We start from the raw sequence: 16,927 nt of genomic DNA, 5'->3' as shown, positions 1-16,927 counted from the left end.
AGCCGGAGGAAGCCATGGCGGGGGCACGGTGCTGGGGGAGGATGGCGCAGGGCAGACACCCTTGGTGTCGCTTTGGCCAGAGAGGAGCTGGCAACAAAGAACTTGGCATTTTTTGAACTGTTTTTTAGATAGAAAGGAAATGCCAATTCCAGGACTGTGTTTGGCCCATACACGTGAAGGTGCATGGAAAAAAAATCCAGTTATAAAAGAGGAAAGAAATGTCTGCTCTGTGTCTTACAGAGCTCTCGCCCGGGGCTGATGGACCACAGGGCAGACTTTTTGGTTCATTTTTTCCTTCTGACCATGATGAATTACTTTTTTACAGCAAGCAGCAAGATAATAACAGGAACAACTTTTGGTGTGCAGACAGTACGTTCTGGTAACTGGGCAGCAGTGTACTATTCATTATGAAATAACTTTCAGATAATGTAGTCAAAATTGCATCCTGACCTAATAAAAGGAGGTTTCAAATATCAGTTATAAAATGTGAAATTTCAGGAGGAAATTGTTATGAGATCTTTCCTCAAGGGAAAGGGCAGAATAGTTTAAAATTCTTCCAAGATACAAATAGTATCAGAACTTTTGGTAATGCTCTTAACAGGTTTGGACATAGCATACTCCTTGCAGAACAACTCGTGTTTCACAGCAGCTTTTGTAGGATAAGTTTCAAGCTGGCCGTGCAACTGGTAAAAAAGCAAGCAAAAATCAAGCAGCTCGCAGAATGCAAACCTTACAGACCTTATATTTGTCGTTAAAATCTTTAATGTGGTTGATTCTGGATTGCAGACCAAGTTGTCCCCCTGTAAGGTGAGGCGTTGGGAAACCTTCGGTGAGCAGTGAGTCTCAAAAGTAGGTGGGAATCTCTTGGCACTGGACTAGCAGCAGGTGGGATGGGGAAGGGGTCAGGCACGCTGCTGGCGCACGACAGAAAGCAGGCATGGGTAAGGAGACGAGTAAAGCCCACGATCGTGGACAGCCTGCCTTTCTCCATGTCCGAGGTTGGTAAGACTCCAACCTTAGTGGGGAGGAGAGGCACGTGGTGGTTCCCGGGCTTTCCCAGTGGGACAGGGATGGGCATCTGGTCCATAATTTGCCTGTGGTGGTGTAACGGTGGTCTCGGTAGCATCTGCTGGCTTGCTTCCCACCATGCTGGAGATCCCTCAGCTCTGCCCTTGTGTGACACAAGTGCTGAAGGAAACCCTCCGAATCGCTGGAAGCCGTGGGTGGCTGGGATGAGCTCCACCACCGACGTGCTCCCCGTGCAAGCGGTGCTGGCAGAAACAGCGTGGGGAGCTGACCCCAAGGCACGATGAACGCGTTGGAGCTCAAACGTCATCTTGACGTAGGAAGCGGGATGCTGCTGTGATTGGGTGTATTAAGGTAGAACAAACAAGCTCTCCTGTGCGGTGGCTGGGCAGGGCTGGTAACGAAGTCTGCGCCGTTATTGCCAGGAGAGCTGGCCAGGCTCGTGCGTGCTTTGTAATGGAAATAAAGACTGAGCGCTGGTCGTCGTTCGCATATGGGGCTCCACCAGGACGAGCTGAGCTCACCGTGGCCCAAATACTGTGTGACCGCTTTGTGCCCGTGGCAGGGGAGACTTTGCCTGTGCCCGTCTGGCTCTCTGCCCTCGCCAGCCCGGTGCCCTCCCTGTAAACGGGAACCTGCAGTAAGGGTTGGGCTGGACCTGGTGGGCCACTTACAAAGATAATGCAATTTAATATCACGGAGTTAAAATATTCCTTGTTTATTGGTAACATACCGCTCTGGCGTTTGTTTTTCTGGAGTCTGAACAATGAAATGATGTGACTTCTGTCCCTGTACTCGGCCCTGGTGAGGCCGCACCTCGAATCCTGTGTTCAGTTTTGGGCCCCTCACTACAAGAAGGACATGGAGGTGCTAGAGCGTGTCCAGAGAAGGGCAACGAAGCTGGTGAAGGGCCTGGAGCACAAGTCTGATGGGGAGCGGCTGAGGGAACTGGGGGTGTTCAGCCTGGAGAAGAGGAGGCTGAGGGGAGACCTCATCGCGCTCTACAGCTACCTGAAAGGAGGTTGTAGTGAGGTGGGGGTTGGTCTCTTCTCCCAAGTAACAGCGATAGGACGAGAGGACATGGCCTCAAGTTGCGCCAAGGGAGGTTTAGATTGGACATTAGGAGAAATTTCTTTACTGAAAGAGTGGTCAGGCCTTGGAACAGGCTGCCCAGGGAAGTGGTGGAGTCACCATCCCTGGAAGTATTTAAAAGATGTGTAGATGAGGCCCTTAGGGACATGGTGTAGTGGGCATGGTGTGTTGGATTGACAGTTGGACATGATGATCTTAGAGGTCTTTTCCAACCTGTATGATTCTATGATTCTATGATTCTCCCATGGATAGACCATGCAGCGTGTTTTTAGGCTTGGTCCAAATGATAATAAAGGTGTCTCGGTTTTTGTGGTGATGGCTTTCAATCAAACATGGACAGGCATCCGCTCTTCTAACGCTTTTGTTTTCTCTCAGTACTCCTGGCTAGCAGAAACCCTGTTATTTCAGATGTTTGTGTTTGTATGTGTAACTAAAATTCAAAATCGTCATTGAATATGTAAGGTATATTTTTATGCATCCTATATAAATATCAAATTTCAGAATATCAAGATACATGTAAATATATTTTATTTGCATGCATATTGTATATGCATAGATTATATACTTATGAATATAAGATATGTACATATAAAACTATGTTATAAATATATACTGTTTAAATACATATGTGTGTGCATGCATTTTATATATATAGTAAGTAAATATAGAAGATGTTACAAGAATAAACATCAGCCATTTTATATCCTTTGCAGGAAAGATTTCAAGTGAAGAATCCTCCACATACATACATCCAGAAGTTGAAGGGCTATCTGGACCCGGCTGTAACCAGGAAGGTGAGGAGCGTCCTGTTTCCTCTCGCCTGTCCCTCGTTCCTCAGCGAGGATGGTCCCGGGGTCCGGGTTCCTTCCTGCCTTTGTGTAAAAGGCCCCGTAAAAGTCTCTGAGAAAAGTCTCGGAGATGGAACAAATTGCAGAGAGAAGCAAAGAGAAATTGGAAAGACGCTGCAGTTTTCGCAGCTCAGAAAGGAGAACAGATGTTGCAAAGAAAAGGGCCATCTGACACACGAAACAGCTTGTTTTAATAACTTTAGCTTCAATAAATAGTCTGACAAATTATCACTGAGCTGTACTCTAGGTCTGACTTTTCATGTGGGCAGTGCTGATGGTGAACAAAACCTCTGTCGGATGGCACTTTTCTCACCCGAGTGAAGCGGGTGTTGAAGTTTTGAGTCCTTTTCTCTGGGCATTTGCGTGACAGAAGTTCAGTACGGCTGGCACAGTTCACCTCTTGCGTGCAGTCTCATCTGAGGTTTCGGGGTTGCGAAGTAAGGACGTAACCTGGGGTGTGTTTACATGGCAGAGCCTCAGCCATCCTTCTGTGTGTTATTTTGTCCAAAATAGCTTGATAATCACTCATGAAAGACTCAGGCGCTTCAGTTGGCCTTTCATGTGAACGTCGTGCATCCCTGAATGTGGCTTCTGTACTGGGATGTATTTGTGGCTGGTTCTGATATTTCTGCGCTGCTCTGGTGGGGTTAGTAATAGCCTCCAGGATTTTAGAGTAACAATAAACCTACGTCCCATTTAGAGGACCTGAACCTTTGGTATTTAACCACTTTGGATATCAGCTTATATCCTGTGTTGATAGTTACAATAGCCTTTAAAAAAAAAAAAAAAAAAAAAAAAAAAACAAAAACGAAAAAAGGCAGGGAGGGCATAGCAGATCCTGCCATTGACTGGCTCTGCCTTGTCCTCAACAATCGCTGCTTTGTGTTGCTGTACAATTAGCTGAGGTTGGTGCCCTGCGGTAAAATACGTATCCTGACACAGGGCTTCCAGGCCGGGGCCGGCTCCAGCCGCAGCGGAGGTGCACCTCCGTCCCTGCGACAGGCGAGGGGCAGACACTGGGTGCCCTGTGCCTCCAGTGTGCCGTCGCTAGCTCGTGTCTTCGAGGCTGCAGTGATGTCTTCTGACAGTGCTTCTCTTGTTGGAGGCTCTAACAAGGAGTAGGAAACCATTTAGCAGGAAACTTTTAAATTTGCCTGTAGCTGATTATAGGCTTTTTTAACAAAAATGGTGAACAGGGATCTTTGTGTTTTTCTCCTGAAGGGTTTTTGAAATTTGTTTAGAGTTTGGCTTTGCTCTGTGGTTACTCCGTGGGCACACATTGAAGCCTTTCTTAGCCTAATACCACTATAGGAGTCCCATGACAAATGACAAATCCGAAGGAGCCTAAAAATAACTCCATTGAGTTCCTCTCTTTTGTCGCGTTATTCTGTATCACCAGCAGCCTTTCCTCAGCCTGGGCTGCGAGGCGGAAAGATTTACAAATGCGCTTCTGGACAGACGCACGATATTGTGGGGAGAGCTCGTATTACCAGAATTATTGCTGTAATTGAGGTGGTGTCAGCGTTTTTGCTGATGATCCCCAGCATGGCCAAGAGAAGGTGGCTCCAAATGCTGCTGCAAAATGTGCGTTTCGGCTTGTAATTGGGGTCATAATGGCTCTTCCCAGGAAAACAATTGCTTTTTGTCTGAGCTGAATTTTGAAACAGGAAAATGAAAGTGTTGAAATGACACATTTTTGAAGAAATTGCAGTTTGGTGGCTCCTAGAGCCCAGTAAAGCACAGAGCCGGTTCATTGCTCTCTGCCGTGGTTGCAAAGAGCAGCCTGGCCTCCCTGGGGGATGACGGTCCCGCGTGGGAACGTGCTGCCTATTTCTGCCATGCCCTCCCACCCCTCTCTCCTGTCTGCCTCTTGCTACATCAATATCTTACCTTTACTTCTAGAGAGGTAAGGTTTGATATTGCTTGCAGTTATATTGTGTAAACTCTCTCAGGAGAGAAGGCACTGTGTTTTTGTACTCGGAGCTAATTAACTGAGGTCCAGAGAAGCTGTATGTCTGATCTCAACTAGCTATTTCAAAGTAAAAATTAATAGTGCCTTGTGTCTACTAGGACTTTACAGTGAGGCATCTGTTTCAGTCTGCCAGTGGCTTTCTGAGCTGGGATTTAGCCTCACCTCAGGTAAGCCAGTGGTGCTAACTAGCATGTGATAAAACCCTGGTTGAAAAGGCGGCTGATAATTTTCACTTAGGTCAGCAAGGCAAGGTAAATCCTATCCTTTCATCATCTTCACCTCAGTAAATGAACTCATGACAATTATTAACTGCCTTGATTTTATTGTGGGTTTATTGCGGTGCGCTGAGAACAAACCCTTTTTTCCCTAGTATTCAGAGCATAGTCCTGCTTGTAGCAGCATCGCTTGCATCCTAAGCATTTATAAGCCCTTTCCAAACACATCAAGTCTGTGTGTGTGATAACTGATGACCAAGTTGGTTGTTAAGTACTGCAATTCCAAGATGACTATCGTTGTCCATCCAATTCTGCTCTCGTTTAGCTTGTTCACGAATGAGAATTTACCAAAACAGCTGCTCCAGAACAATTTATCCAGCTGTTTTAGTAGATTTCCATGGGCAAGGAGCACCAGGCAGGAGAGAAGACGACAGTCTTTCTCCAGCTGGGAGAGGAGGAGGCGTTGCTGACTTGCTCTGTCTGCACACTGAAGGTAGCCCTGCTGCAAGTTGGTTTTCCAGAGGGTGGAGAGGAGCTGCTGGACTCGACTCGAGACGAGTCGGTGTGCATTTAGAGGTCTTCTGCCATGACCGGTGCCTGCTTTGAGCCGTGGAGTGAAGTGGGGCTCTCACTGTGTCCCAGTGAGGTTTTCCCAGGTCGCCCTTTCTGCTCTGATATGGAGATGACACGAAACCTCATCTCCTTTGTGCTGCGTTGCTGCCCAGTGTTTTACTTCTGATGTTTTATGGCCTTTTCCCAGCATCTAATTTTGCAGATACAATTTAGTGTGCACAAATTATTAAAGCATGCAGGTGGCAGCACATGTGTATTTCATTATTGGCTTGCACCCACAGATTTGGTAATTATTTAGAAATCATGGCAGGTTTTTTGGTGTGGGTGTAAAGTCTCGAAAGCGAAATTAAAGCACCAGGCTGAGAATGAAACCCAAACGCTGTACTTCTCAATGGAGAGTTTGATACTAAAACAAAGCTTGTATTGTAAAGAAATGTTTATTTATCTACAGGCTTTTAATTTTTTTAATCTTGGAAACTCAAAAATGTGCATGGGAACAGAAGTTATTTTTCTGAGTGTGTTTTTGTTGACTGCCGGACTATTGTTGTTGCATTCCTCAGGATTTAGAGGCGTTCTCAGTTTACCTTAATCTTTTATTTATTCATTCTGCACTGCATGAGATGTTGATATTTTTAATAGCATCACATGAGTCTAATTGTTATATTTGCCTGCTCACTCAATTACAGAAATTCAGAAGACGAGTCCAAGAGTCTACTCAAGTACTCAGAGAACTGGAAATTTCTTTAAGAACAAATCACATCGGGTAAGAATTTTTGATGTCCTCTGATTTAAGATTTTTTTTTTTTTTACATCTGATGGATGCCTTTGAGAGAATATCTCTTTGCATGTCAAGCAGTGATACCACTTGATTAATCGTTAAGGCCTGAAGGGCTCAGTTAAGGGATAACTGGGCATCTCAGGAGAATAATTCAGCTTTAATCCTTTCATGATAGGGTTCATCCACATCTCTGTGAAGGCTGCAAAAAGATTGCAGTCAAGTTCTGCTCACCCTAAGTCAGTCAGAGCAGCAGTGAACACGATTGTGTCTAGAATAGTAATAGTATTGCAGCTATAAATGTATGTATAAAAAACCCCCATGCTGTTTTATAGCTTTAACATGATGCAGTTCATGAAGACTGGCTGTGAGTAATATTTCCAGTATTTTACTTCTACAAAGCACAAAATTCCTTTTAAATAGCAAAAGTAAAAGAATCTCAGAGACTTCAGTTTTTTATCGAACATGCTGTTCCCATCCACGTTTCCACTGGTCTCACTCTCTGCTTTGGGTCTCGGGACCAGAAGCCGCTTCAGCGCTGGTACATCAGCCAGGAAGGTTTCTTCAGTGTTTTGTTTCGTGATCACACCCTGTGTCCAGCTCAATTACATCGATTTTACAGGATGCTGCTCTTACTTCGTGGAAACAAGGGCATTTTAAACTGGGAGGAATAGCCATTCTTTCTCCGTGGGAGCCGGCTCCCCAGCGTGGCGTGCACGGACGGCAGGCGTGGCAGTGGGGGACCCTCCCGCAAGCTGCACCGGTCGCAAATATTTCCAAGAAACTTCTCCCACACCCCTGCTCTGCCTCCTGCTATGTTTTCTCTCATTTTCCAACACAAAAGATTCCCCACCAAAGACTTAGGGCATCCGAAGCATGACACTCTGCAGATTTATGACGGCTCATGGGTGCGCAGAAGGAACGTGATGGTGCACCAGATAAATAAAGGAGGCTGACAAGTCCAATGTTTATTTATTTGGTTCACTTGGCTGAAAGATGTGTTTCAAAATACGTTTTATAAAAATGCCAGGTTGTTTATTTCAGCAGGTAAACAGCGAAAGATTTAAAGCCTGAAGACTAGAATAACTCAGAGGTAATGAATTCCCACTCTGCTGAGAGCAGGGGATCCATAGCTGTGAGGCCCTGGAGGCAGAGCGAGCCCAGAGCCCCAGTTCCCTCCCTGGCTCCCCACTCGTTCCAGTGGCACCTAACCCACTCCTGGTGGAGTTTCGGCTGCCCCGGCCGGAGTTTGGAGGAGAGCTGAGCTGGGGCTGTGCTGAGGCTCCTTGCTCACCTGGGTTTGCCCCCAGATGTATGGATCTTCAAACTTCACTTGGCATTTTTGAGTTTTTGAAAGCTTTGGAAGATAACAGGCTTTTCTGAATTGAAGATTATTTTTCATAATTCTCAGGGACCAAAATTCACAGTAATAGGTTAACATCTTTTAAAAAGAGAAGGCAAAGTTACTGTTAAATGCACATCCAGGATGGCAGATCTCGCCCTTGGAGCCGTTGCTCTTTTGCTGGTGTGCTGTCCGTATGCTTTTGAAATACTGCTAGAGATCAGGATGTGGAAAAAAATAAACCAGGTCCCAGCGACTCATGCTTTAGAAGGCAGCTGTAACCACTGCTCGGCGGTTTGCACAGCGGCGTGTGCCAGGGAGGAGATGAGCCTGGGTTTGGAGCGAAGCCGGGCAGCAGCCGAGCTCCCCGGCGCACCGTGGCCCTCTTGCAGCAGCTCCGCTATGGTGGGAAAGGCACTTACCAGCTCCAGAGCTCTGTACTTAGAAGAGCAAACCTCTATTTCTGAGCAATGCAGAGTGGGCATAGGGGTTTTTATGCTTTTTTTTTTGGTGGAATGTTTTTTCCCATCGTGGTGCTGCAAAAAAGCTTGTTTCAGTAGATTTGTAAAGCCCTCTAAAGGACTTTTTAAAGTCCTCTAAATAATAAAGGGCATTTTTGAAAAGTCCTCTTCTCCTGAGTGAGAAAGCAAAGTTTTGCTCAGCAGTGCTGCTTTTCCTGCAATGGATCTGTCTCTAGCTTATCTGACAAGAACTTCAGTAACTGCACAAAGCCTGTGAAACGCTCTGATGTCTAATGATTTTTCTAACAGATGGGTCAGGGAGTTCCTGAACGAAGAAAACAAAGGCCTGGATGTTCTGGTGGAGTACTTGTCGTTTGCACAGTATGCAGTCACGTAAGTAAGACATGCCTGGTACTCTCTGGGGTTGCAAGGCAAAGCAAGCCTCCTGCCGTCTCTACAAAGCAAGAGGGGAAATGCCGGGGCAGATGCTCAGCTTTTCTAGCAGAGCTTTCCTGCCAGCAGCTTGGTATAATACTATGTATGTACCTCAGAGCAGAGAAAATGGTAACGTTAATCCAAAGCCATTGGATCATAACATGTTGCAGAGAAAAAAAAGCCTAAATTTAAGCCTTGAAATTATTTATTTCTAAGACTGTACTGACATATTTTTTAGCTTTGGCCTCTGACCGTCTTAGGGGTACAGTGCAAAAACATTCCACAAATGTGTGGAAGCAGGCAGGCTTCCTTAGAAATAGGTTTGTAATTAGTGTCCAACCCCAAGGAATTATAATACTGCCTACCATGTTCAAAGCAACATCCACACACGAACCATTTCTCACAAGGCTCGTGGCAAGCAAAGTTGTGAGCATTGTGTGCAGCAGCTGCACTGCAAAACAAGAGTAGGAATTTCAAGGTGATTTTGCAAGTCAGGAAGACTATGAAGCAAGCTTTTGCAGTTCTGACATCTGATTAGCTGGGAGTCAGATTTAGTCATTTAGGTAATAAATCATTAAATGTACTCTATTAAAATAATTGGGGAAAAAATCAGCTTTTGCTAGTCATTATATCGCACAATTTGAAATAGATGTTCAGCTGAGGATTTTGTTTTATATATCCACAGGCTTTCACTTCAGGATATTGTAGCAATAGATTTTTGTATAAAATTGTATGAAAAGAAGCGGTAGGTTAAAGATACTGTTGTAGTTAGGAACTCGAGCTGAGTAGCGTTGATGTTTTATTTTTAGAAAAGATGCCATCAGATGTATGTATACCATCGCAAAGAAAAGAGATTTTTGGTGGGGTTGCAATAAAATTAATGAAGGAAAATTATATGTTTTAAAATGTTACTAACACTGGAAAAAACTGCACAGCGAAAAGAAGTGTTTGTATAAAGACTATCTTCCTAAAATTATACAAATGTATGCAAGTTAGCTTGCTGGGTTTTTCCCCTCTCTAGCATGGTAAACATGAGTAATAACCTCAAAAGCTGTAAGGGGAACAAGCAATTTTTGCTTGAAATAGCAGTACAATGGGCAATGAGTCAGAAATCAAAGAAAATCTGTAATGATTATGGTAATGTATTACATATGCTGGGAGATTCATGAGGGCCAGCAAGCCAGAGTAAGTGCTTGGTCACATATTGATGGAGGAAACGGAATGAGTACTTGCACGACGTATTGATTCATTGAAATGGAGACAGCTTTAAGCATTCTCCCTCTTTCCTTCAAGGCAGGACTAATCATCAGCAAAGCAGCCAACGTTGTATTTATGTTACATTGAAGTAGAATACGTAGCCGTTTGATCTTTCTGAAATTGTATGCTCGTGTGGTTAGCTGCTCCCTTTGTCAAGGTCCAGATTTGCTGCACGATGCATTTGAAGCTCGCGCTGAATTGCGGCCGAAGGGAAGTTAGCCTGCGTTGCCTTCTTCCTTTCTTTTTGTAATCTTTTGGGACCTACTAAAATCTGCAGATGTTGAACAGGAAGGAAAACGCTGTGTGCATCTTTTCTGTCTAACCCGGCATTGGAATTTCTGTTTCCTTTCAGGTTTGACTTTGAAAGTTTGGAGAACAATGTGGAAAACTCGATGGACAAGTCCAAACCTTGGAGCCGATCTATTGAGGACCTGCACAGAGGCAGTAATTTACCCTCACCGGTTGGCAACAGCATTTCCCGCTCTGGCAGACACTCAACTTTACGGTAAGGAGTTAAATCAGGCAGTGGGTGACCTGCAAACAGCGAGTGCCCAAGTGAGAAGAGTCAGTATGGTTTTTCAATTAGAATATTTTTCATCTTCCCTCTTTTCACAGTGTAAGCTTGACATATATAGGAAACGTGTCATTGTACTGATGGTTTTGAGGTGGAAAGAAGTGCTAAGCTAGTAACGCGGGGCAGCGTTACACAGCAATTGAGGAAGAGACAAGAATAACTCTGCCTCCCTTTCCAATGGCAGAATGATCTAAGGATGCACGATACGTTTCCATCAGGTACAATGTGGCTTGCACAGAGGAAGCAATTCCTCTTCTCCAAAGAGTGCCTCAGGATTTCCATGGACCCAGCCAGTCTGGGGCTCCAATCTGGTGTCTCGTCCAAAAAGGTCTCTTCTAGCAGCACATTCCTTCCGTGCTGCTATGAACAAGATTTTTTCTTTTTTTTTAAAGGCCACTTCCATCCTTCAAACCTGCTGTAAATACTAGCACCACCCCAGGCTTTACTATGAAGTCTCTCTTTCCGAATACTGGTTTTTTTTTAGTTTCTGGAAAAGGCAGGATCACTTCCCAGGACTGAATGGCAGTCAACTCTGTTACATTCCTTCGATGCTTCACTGTTATAAAGCATACTAAACATCACCTTTAGACTAGCAGTACTGTTACCTAGGGGCGCAGCTCAGAGTGCTGAATGGCATTTACTCATTTACTTCTTGACTTTTTTTGGCTTTTGTGGAGTTTTGTTAAATAGTACTATAAGCATAAAGGAGTCCAAAAAAGATGGAGCCAGTGAGGACTTGCAGCTTTTTCCTACATCTTCCAGTTGAGGTTCAGTTTTGGTTTGTCAGTCAATGGTAATGTTGATGTTAAGTGAGTGCCTTCCACCTACAGCCTGAGTGGCAGCGGATGTGATACCTGGAAGATGTAGTTCACAGACCTCAGGCAGTGGAGAGGAGGAGACAGACACACAGTTCTGGTAAAGAGATACAGGCTGTGGAGCGCAGCAAAATCACTTGACCAGTTGATTTATTTTTTTTTAAATGTTGCAAAGGTGTTCTTAGTGTTGTTGGTTTTCTTTGATCTTTAATTACTATGACAGAGAAATGGTAGAGTCTTGTGCTTGCAGGAGGATGTCTGATTCTGTTCTCTGTCTTTGGGAGGTGTGCTTGTGATGGGTTACACTAGAAATGCATGTCAGGTATACATTACATGTGTCTTACATTTTTTTTCTCTTCATTTCTTTCCATCCTTTTTCCTTTTTCACATCCTCCTTTATTCCTTACCTTTTTAATTTTCCATTTCAATGTCTCCTTCCTTACATCCTTCATTCCCTTCCCTCTTTCAAATGCTCTTCTCCAATTCTCTCTCTCGCATCCTTTCCTCCTCTGCTCTCATCTGCCTTTCACATACCATCAGATCGGTTTCTCTGCCTGAGCAACTTCAGTTCAAACGCCGCCAGAGCTGCTTTTCAGCCAACTGCCTCTGGAGCGGCTTCACTTTGCGCTCTGCTGATGAGGCTTCGAGCCGGAAAATCTCGTAAGTCCCAGGTGCAAGGTTACACGCAGCACGGGCTGTGCAGGGCATGGGAGCCGCGTGGCTAGCACTGCTCCCCATGCCTTATAATCTGGTAATCATACGTCGTGGTAAAGCGGCCGCCTGAGCATCAGGGGGAGTTTTCAGCCTCCAAAACGTGTGGTTATCACATTATAATTTCAAAGTGTAGTTTGCTTCCGTAGAGTGGGATTTTCTAAAAGAAAATAAAATGTGGTTTACTTTGAAACAAGATACTAGTTTTCTTTATCATATTGCAAATAGTATTACTAGTTTCATACTTAAGACATAGAGTCCTTAGTCATTGTCCATGTTATTTCATCTTTTTTATTACAAATAGAGACTTCACTCATATCCAACACTGGCACAGAAATGTAACCTAGTACAGTGTTTTTCAGTCAAGTGCCCCCTCCTGCCTGCAGAGCCATCTTTGTACCGGGGCAGCTTGGGCAGAAACTGTCCAACTTTTACGTGAATTACCATCTTTGGTTTGTGTTTCGTTAAAGAAAACCCCTGTGTGTTAAAATGTGTACTTTTTCAATAGCTGGGGACTACGTGTATTGAAAAAAGTAAAAGCTAAAAGTAGGTGGGAAGTTTTTAAGAGGGTTTTTTGGTATAATTAGTAAATATTGGTTAACTGAAACAGAATCTTTTCCTGAGAACAAGCTCGGTGCTCATCGAATGAGGAGGGTGTGCAGGATGGCGTTTCTGGTCAAAACCAGGAGGTTACTGCCCCATTGCTGGGTAGATGACGTGTCTGGGACACGCAGAGACCCAAGCCATAGGTTCTTTGTGTGGAAGCTCGTCTTCTGTCTTTGTTATAAAAAACATTAAAATGGAGAGAAAGGAAGAAGCGGTCCTCCCTCTTGGATGAAAAAGGAGAAGTCTGACAATCTTAACAGGGTAATTTAAAATTCAGGAGCTGGACTCATCCCTGCTATGCCACAGCAGTATGAAAAATGAAAACAGATTTGGCCTGGATTACTTTTTATTAAAATAGCAAGAAGAGTTGGGGAGATAGTGTTTCGTGCCAGCTTTAATACCATTTTTTCTCATTTTTGGTGCTTGTGTGGCAGTGTCGTGGCACCAGTTTTCCTGCCTGCCCTCAGGGTTCAATAGCAGTAAACCTGCTGTAGCCCTCAGGACCCTGCACGATCCCAGCTGATCTGTGCTGTACACAGTTAATTATAGCAAAAAGAACAGGAGATAAGCACAGAGCAACACTAGGAAGTCCTGGCAGGGTTATACCCCTTGCACACTTGCAGACGATGCAGTTCCATCGTACTGAGCAGTTCCCTTGCAACCAGGCAGGGCAAGCTTGCTGCGGTGTGAACTCACCCGGCGGTGACGTGGGCACGGAGGCTTTCTGCCTCTTCGTTTGCGTGGCTGAGGCTATCCATTTCTAATTGTGACTTTAACTGGCTTCCCGTAGCTCTTTTTAGTAGTGCTAAATCCTGCCAATTCCCGGCTCACTGGGTTTCCTTGGCAACTGAGGTTTTATTTTTTTCAAGAGGAGGCACAGGGATTTGGGAAGCGAACACCAAAATGAGGGCAGAAGGATAAAAACGGGGATGAATCTTTGGGGATTTTATTGCTGCTTTTTTGGGGGGAAAGAGCATTACTTTCACATGAGAGTCATACTCTCCTGTCAGATAAATATTAATGCAGACTTTGTAACGTCCCAGCCTATTAGGAATTCCCTTTCTTCTGAGTCAAATACTTCAATTTTTATGTGGATTGAACTGAGAAAATTCATTTCTTTCTTCAAAATCCGTGGAGTCCATAATGAGAGAGTGATCTAGGCAAATGTATCTTAATCCATAAATGGGCTTTGAATGCATTCAATAATTGGAGTCAAATTTGGAACTGCTTCTTAGGCTGCAATGAATTGGACTTCTCCATTAACACTTTCACTGCTCAGGGACCAGCTGACTTGGTTGTCATAATTTTTGTCAGATACTTGCTAATTTAACAGAGCATGTTTTTGAGCAGTCAGCTGTCAGTCTTGTGATTCTTCTGGTTTCTCCACCTGAAGACCACGATTTTTACAGACCTTGGACAGGCATTAGTTAGGTAGTGGTAAATGCCCTGGTCGAACTGGGGGAGAATCCGCTCCAGTACCCATCTGTGATTGCGTACAGAGGTGAAGAAACACGCTTGTTCCCGTGCTGGAAGTTACGTGGGACGCGCACAGCGTTGCAGAGCTGAGCCCCACCTGCGTGTGCATTTACATCTGGAGTCACACACTGGCTGCGTAGCCTGGGAGGAGGGAGGGAGACCAAGACCGGCTGTTCCGATTTCTTTTCTCACCTTTTTAAAGCAGCAAATACCTCCTCAGCTTTATGGATTAATAATTTTCCCACATTCTTTTAGATGAAGACAAAACCAGTAGGCTCAAAGTCATTTATTTTCTTTACATTTGTAGCACAAACCAGCATTGTCGCCCTTGTCTGAAGTGGCAGAAGGACGTGTTCGGGCAGCACAGCCACCTGCTCTGCCTCGCCCAGGGCAGATATTTATGCCCTTGCGTGAGCGCAGGAGCTGGTGGCACCTCACTGGTTTTAGTGCTTGTGGGGCCAGCACCGAGCACAGGCTGGTGGTCTTTCCCTCTCCAGGACTCATCCCCTGCAGAGGGGTGCACGTTCAGGGTCCCCACCTCCAGCAGACCCAGCTTGTAACTTGCTCTAAGACGAGATCAGAGAAATGCAAAGTTAGTAGGAAGCACCAAGACTTTCCTCTTCCAAAGTCCCTTTCTGCTGTCAGAAGGACATTCGTAATACAAACACTACCACCTCCAAACCACCACCAACAAAATTGCAGAAATGCAATCCAAAAACCACCAAACCCCAACAAAAACCAGAAGTCCCAGCCCACACAGAGCTGGGCGAGCTGCCATGGGGGTGGTGAGGTCCACCCTGGGCCGTCCTCTGCTCTCCTTGCTTCTCCTCTGAGGGAGAGAGTGTAGACAAATGAGGGCATGATATTCTTTAGCAGATAATAAAATAAAAATGATAGGAGAAACCAGCTGTATCTTGTATTTACGTGTTATTAACGTGGTGCATTAGAAGTCTACGTCATTGGACTGGGCACATGTCCGTGTTTTAAGCATGAAAGTCCTCCCATTACAGTTGGTGGAGATGGCAGGAATTTGTACTGAGCTTTGTGCTCAGTTCCCATGGTGGAAAGGGCTTTTATTTACTTTGAGTATCCCGATTTGTTGCGTAGGTGTTTTAATTATCCATCTGTGGGTCTTCAGTGTCAGTGTGAGCCGTTTTGCACCAAAAGATGCCCTTGTGTGTTGTGTTTTCTATGTCTCGGTTGTACAAAGTGCTGGATGAGTCCAGGACACACTGGACGTTTTCAGCGGTTCTGGCTGATCACGTTAACAAAGGAAGGTGGACATGGAGGCAGGAGTGGTTTTAATTTCTTCAGGCTGCCTGGGCTGAAGGTCCTTCTCACCTTTCTCTAGGAGGCTGGTGGGTAAAAGCGCAGCCTGGTCTCCAGAGACATCATGGCAGTGCCTTTACAAGCACGGAATTAACTAAATTGTTAACAAATTGAATGAAAATGAAGAATGAGTTATTCTTGAACAGGAGTGTACTTCTATTAGATCTGGGCGAGAAAAAGAACCTTAAACCGTACTGTGTATTTCAGCACAGATTTAGCCCCGGTTTTAATGGTTGTTGGTTTTCCCACGCGGGTGCAGCGTCCCGGCAGTGGCAGTGCCAGATCCTGCCTGCTTCCCCGTAGCCTCCGGCGGCAAAGGCACAAAGCTGTGGAGTAGCTCCCTCCCCACGTGTGACAGCCCGTACCCACCGCCGACGGCTGGCAGGAGGAAAGCATTACACGCTGCAGGAGCTTGCACATGGTCAGGTTTTCTGTTTCTGCTTTTTTCAGAAGTAAGGTTTTATAGTTCTTCTTTAAAGGAGGGGCAGAGGAAATAAAAGAGGAACCATCTGAATTTAATTACCAGGATAAATATACCCTTGGTGACATAATCTTTGACCTGCAGCAGACAGGAAATCAAAACCAACGATTCATCCAGATGCTTGGATCGGCCTAATGTTTAGTAACAAGAAATGAAACAAAAGCAAAAGAAGATCATCCACCCTGGCTTGGCTCATGTCGCGTAAAGGGAGGTGTTAGAGCTACCGCCAGTCTGCCCTGCCTTTAGGAAGGAAACAAATAGGGGTCGTTGCAATTGCCACTATACAGAGAAAGCATCTTGAGCCTTAGTTCCAGTGTGCAGAGTCGTCGTAAAAGAGTTTCTCTACAAAAAATCCTCATTAATTCTTGGCATTGATGTCTGTGTGAAGAAATTTGCATCTGTTGAAGGGAAGCGATCTAAATCTAGGGCAGAATCCCATCTGTGCTAGAGATATTTTCTCTGCACTGCAGCTCTCGATTGCATATTCTGTACCCGTTTCTCAGCCTAATCGTAAACTATGGGTGGAAATGGGTGGAAGCTCTGTGAGCCGGAGGGTGTGGGCTCTGAATATCACTGATGATATCACTGAATAACACACCACCGACTAGCAGTGTGCGGGCTGGTGGGGAAGGCGGGGGGACGGCTGCGGAGAGAGCCCGGAGCAAGGTGTGCAGCTGGGGCTGGAGCTGTGTACCTGCCCTGGGGCAGAGTCCCCAGAGGTGAGGATTGTCTTGGGTTTTGGGAAGAGAACACAACAGCTACCTCTGACTTTGCCTATTGGCTGGTCATTACGATCCTCCAGGCTTCAAAACAGCAGTTTTCCTGGCTGCGGGCAGGTAGTGCCGTACGGGATGTCTGCAGCCCTTATTGGGTTTCTGTGTGTCTTTTCCACCTCTTCAGAAGAGGCAGATACTGTCTTCACCTCAAACCTTCCTTTTG

General features: G+C 45.2%; 1 protein-coding gene across 5 annotated transcripts in view; it reads left to right on the top strand.

The window, feature by feature from the left end:
- The window catches only part of FMNL2 (formin like 2), a 154,089-nt gene that overhangs the window by 89,889 nt on the left and 47,273 nt on the right, over positions 1–16,927 (top strand). For all 5 annotated transcript variants that reach the window (XM_075152631.1, XM_075152629.1, XM_075152630.1 and 2 more), the window contains exons 3-6: positions 2,832–2,912; positions 6,413–6,489; positions 8,614–8,697; positions 10,349–10,501. In XM_075152631.1, coding sequence (XP_075008732.1) covers positions 2,832–2,912; positions 6,413–6,489; positions 8,614–8,697; positions 10,349–10,501 — 395 coding nt within the window. The remainder of the gene's footprint in view (positions 1–2,831; positions 2,913–6,412; positions 6,490–8,613; positions 8,698–10,348; positions 10,502–16,927) is intronic.

This window comes from Calonectris borealis, chromosome 6, assembly GCF_964195595.1.
Source record: "Calonectris borealis chromosome 6, bCalBor7.hap1.2, whole genome shotgun sequence".
In the NCBI taxonomy this organism is placed as follows: domain Eukaryota; kingdom Metazoa; phylum Chordata; class Aves; order Procellariiformes; family Procellariidae; genus Calonectris; species Calonectris borealis.
Note: the sequence above shows the minus strand (reverse complement) of the source record. Positions and strands in the feature narration are given on the sequence as shown.